This window comes from Anarrhichthys ocellatus, unplaced genomic scaffold (assembly GCF_004355925.1).
Source record: "Anarrhichthys ocellatus isolate YVR2014 unplaced genomic scaffold, GSC_Weel_1.0 scaffold4, whole genome shotgun sequence".
In the NCBI taxonomy this organism is placed as follows: Eukaryota; Metazoa; Chordata; class Actinopteri; order Perciformes; family Anarhichadidae; genus Anarrhichthys; species Anarrhichthys ocellatus.
This window is the reverse complement of record NW_022280034.1, coordinates 1,171,610-1,175,246: the sequence shown is the minus strand read 5'-3', so window position 1 is coordinate 1,175,246 and position 3,637 is coordinate 1,171,610. Positions and strand designations below refer to the sequence as shown.

General features: G+C 45.5%; 1 protein-coding gene across 11 annotated transcripts in view; it reads left to right on the top strand.

The window, feature by feature from the left end:
• The window catches only part of exoc7 (exocyst complex component 7), a 10,337-nt gene extending 6,706 nt beyond the window's left edge, over positions 1-3,631 (top strand). For 6 of the 11 annotated variants that reach the window (XM_031844019.1, XM_031844017.1, XM_031844016.1 and 3 more), the window contains 11 exons: positions 60-212; positions 301-399; positions 486-548; positions 715-781; positions 1,518-1,583; positions 1,659-1,779; positions 1,907-2,002; positions 2,083-2,146; positions 2,732-2,773; positions 2,892-3,025; positions 3,447-3,631. In XM_031844019.1, coding sequence (XP_031699879.1) covers positions 60-212; positions 301-399; positions 486-548; positions 715-781; positions 1,518-1,583; positions 1,659-1,779; positions 1,907-2,002; positions 2,083-2,146; positions 2,732-2,773; positions 2,892-3,025; positions 3,447-3,549 — 1,008 coding nt within the window. In that variant the 3' untranslated portion in view covers positions 3,550-3,631. Of the gene's footprint in view, positions 1-59; positions 213-300; positions 400-485; positions 549-714; positions 782-1,272; positions 1,312-1,517; positions 1,584-1,658; positions 1,780-1,906; positions 2,003-2,082; positions 2,147-2,731; positions 2,774-2,891; positions 3,026-3,446 lie in introns of all 11 variants that reach the window. The other 5 variants (XM_031844018.1, XM_031844013.1, XM_031844012.1 and 2 more) reach the window with 1 other exon arrangement.
• The last annotated feature ends 6 nt before the right edge of the window (positions 3,632-3,637 follow it).

Below are 3,637 nucleotides of genomic sequence, written 5' to 3'. Positions count from 1 at the left end.
TGGACACTAGAGAGAATGCAGCTTTAACACATGAAGCATTTGTCGTCCCCCCCACACAGGAGGCGCTGGACAACCTGATGCTGGAAGGAGACAACATCGTGTCTGCAGCTCGTAGAGCCATAATGCGTCACGACTACTCGGCCGTGCTCACCATCTTCCCCATCCTCAGACACCTGAAGATGAACAAGTCTGAGTTTGACTCCACTTTGCAGGTCTTCATCACTTTTAGTTCTGATCTTTTAAGTAATCTTTCTTTCTTTAATTTATTCATTAAATGAATCTACCTCTGTGTGTGTTCAGGGAACAGCAGCGAGCACCAAGAACAAGCTGCCCACTCTCATCACCTCCATGGAGACGATCGGAGCCAAAGCTCTGGAGGAGTTTGCAGACAGCATCAAGGTGAGAACATTGCGTCATCGTCGTCGTCGTCATCATCATCCTCTCAGTATTGTGTGCTGAACTCTCTCTCGTTTCTTTTCCTACAGAATGATCCTGATAAAGAGTACAACATGCCAAAAGATGGAACCGTCCACGAGCTGACCAGCAATGTAAGCAACCGCTCTGTTCAATGAATAAGATGAGGGGGGGGGCTCACCTTGACCTGTCTGTCTCTCTCCCTCTCTCTCTCTCTGTCTGCATGTCTGTCTGTCTCTCTCTGTCTGTCTGTCTCTCTCTCGCTCTCTCTCAATCTGTCCCTCTCACTCTCTCCTGCAGGCCATCCTGTTCCTGCAGCAGCTGCTGGACTTCCACGAGACCGCCGGAGCCATGTTGGCCTCACAAGGTACATCCTCTTGGTCCTCTTGGTCCTCATGGTCCTCATGGTCCTCATGCTAACGTGCTGTTGTTCCCTTTAATGCTAATATCAGTGGTGGTCCTTACCAGATTGTGTGTGATCCAAACTAATGGCACGTATTTAGGAGCTGGAACATCCGTACGGGTCTTCTGTTCACCTGCACGTGACTCGTGTTATTATTCAGTCTGGATCTTAATCACGAGCTGTGGTTTCTCTCCTCACTCGTTCTGACTCTCTAACTTTCCTTCTTCTTGCTTTTAAACATTGCTTCTCTTCTTTCAGAGGGAGCTTGTGTTCAGGTTCAGTTCCCAGTGATATTTCAGATTAACGTTGTGAATATCTCCGGCTCCCTCCCTCTCGTCTCCTCGCTGCCTGGCCCGTGATCTTTACTCTGCACTAACAAATCTCTTCTAACCTTTTTGTTTTTTGCACTTGTGCCTCTTTTCTCTTTCTCTTCTGCCTTGCCTGGGCCCTTTTAGTACTGGGGAACACTTACAATATACCTTTAGACCCCCGAGGTAAGCACAAGGCCCCCAAAGGCTGATGAGTCTGAATGTTCTATTGAAGCTAATTCATTCAGATTGACAGGAGTCTGTTTTCAGAACCGCTCAGCTGTGATGTGCATGAAAGACTTTGATCTAAAGAGATGACTAAAGAAGTGTTAGCAGACTAAATGAAGTAAGACTCATGATTGTTGGTTTCTAACAGACTGTTTTCTCTCCAGAGACGAGTTCGTCAGCGAGCAGCTACACCTCGGAGTTCAACAAACGACTCCTCAGCGCTTATATCTGTGAGTGTGGAAGAATATAAAGTGTCCACGTTTAGTTGTTTGGTGAACTGATGGTTGATGGTCATCTCCTCTCAGGTAAAGTGTTGGGGAACCTGCAGCTGAACCTGCTCAGCAAATCCAAAGTGTACGAGGATTCAGCGCTGAGCGCCATCTTTCTGCACAACAACTACAACTACATCCTGAAGTCGCTGGAGAAGTACGAGTAGTTTCTTCTTTATAGACATTTATAATGTACAGATTCACTCTGAGGACTACACTCTTTAGTCCTCAGAGTGAATGTGTTTAGTCCTCAGAGTGAATCTGTACGTTATATATGTCTTCAGGTCTGAGTTGATCCAGCTGGTGACAGTGACTCAGAAGAAAGCTGAGAATTCCTACAGGGAGCTGATCGAGCAGCAGATCCAGATGTACCAGAACAGGTGAACACAGTAAAAATGAACTTTATTTATGCGTGTTGTTCGGCGCTCACGTTGAGCTTGTGTGTTTGATTCCCTCACAGCTGGGTGAGAGTCACGGAGCACCTGACCAACAGGAACGTGCCCGTCTTCCAACCCGGCACCAAGGTCAGAACTTTATCATCTGTCATACTGACCTGCTACATTTAGAAACGTTAAAGTTCAGGTACATCTTAAAGGGATAGTTTAGATGAAGTGTGGTTGTATGAGGTTCTTCTCCATAGTCAGTGTTTCACTACAGTAGATGGAGTTTGGAGAAACCGACGTAACGTACGGCTGTACACGGGGGCAGCTGCAAAACATATTCTCTTAAAGCCACCAGACTCCATTGACAAAAGCAGTAACTGTGTTACCTTGCACAGCACAGGAGTCGCTGATCTACCGCTGCTTCCATCAGTAGTTAGTTTGTTTGTGCTATACAGACTAACAGACCGGGGCAGCAGTAGACCAGCGACTCCCGGGTCCTGAAAGGTAACATTGTTTCTGTCAGTGGAGTCTGGCTTTGAAGCGAGCATGAGAACGGCTTCAGTTCCCAGTCAGCACCTCATACCACCACAGCTCAAAACATCACAACTGTTCTCTGAAGGTCTTATAAATACGTATATCTTGTATAAAATCCATAGAAAGTGTTGACTATGAGTCATGAGTGTGTCTTTGTGTACATTTTATAACTGAAGTCTTTCCTTCCTCCAGCTGAAAGATAAAGAGCGGCAGGTGATAAAAGACAAGTTCAAGGTGAGGGAAGAATCACTTCACTGTGAAATATCTTTTCAACAAACCAACGACGCTGTAAAGATGCACTCTGTGGTCGCACGAACGTGAAAGAACAAACGGTGTGACGTGTTTTTCTCAGGGTTTTAACGACGGGCTGGAGGAGTTGTGTAAGATCCAGAAGGGTTGGGCGATCCCCGACAAAGAGCAGCGAGACTTCATCCGTCAGGCTCAGAAGAGGGTGGTGTCTGAGGCCTACAGGGCTTTCCTGCACAGGTGAGGCCGACATCATCATCCTGTGTGTTCGTAGGAAGAGTGACATACCTCCAAACAGCTGGTGTAGCTCATGTTTGGTGCTGTCATAAAAAAAAGAAGTCATATGTTAAAGTGAAGACATGTTCATTACAATAAAATACTAAAATAATGGCAAAAAGTTATAATAAATGTCATAAAAGGTCATAGTATAGTACGACATCATTATAATATACTATTCTATGACTTTTCATGACATACTATGTCTTGTCTCCACTTGTTTCATGTGGTAGATTTCATTCTTATAATGTTTAAGAATTACAAAGAAATCCTGCACAGAAATCATAGAATTTTATTTACCGTTATGCGGCACTTCACCTTCTATGCAAACGGACTCGCTCACGGTCTGACTCCCGTCACACTGAACCACTTTTCTTTTTTCTAGATATGCCAACATCTCTTTCACCAAGAACCCTGAGAAGTACCACAAGTATCGGCCGGAGGAAGTGGAGGAGATGATAGAAAAGCTGTTCGACACGTCGGCTTGAGCTGCACTTTGATCAACAACAACTCATGATGCTCTCCAAGCACATCCCACCGCATCTCGCCCTGAACGCATCTCGCCCTGAACGCATC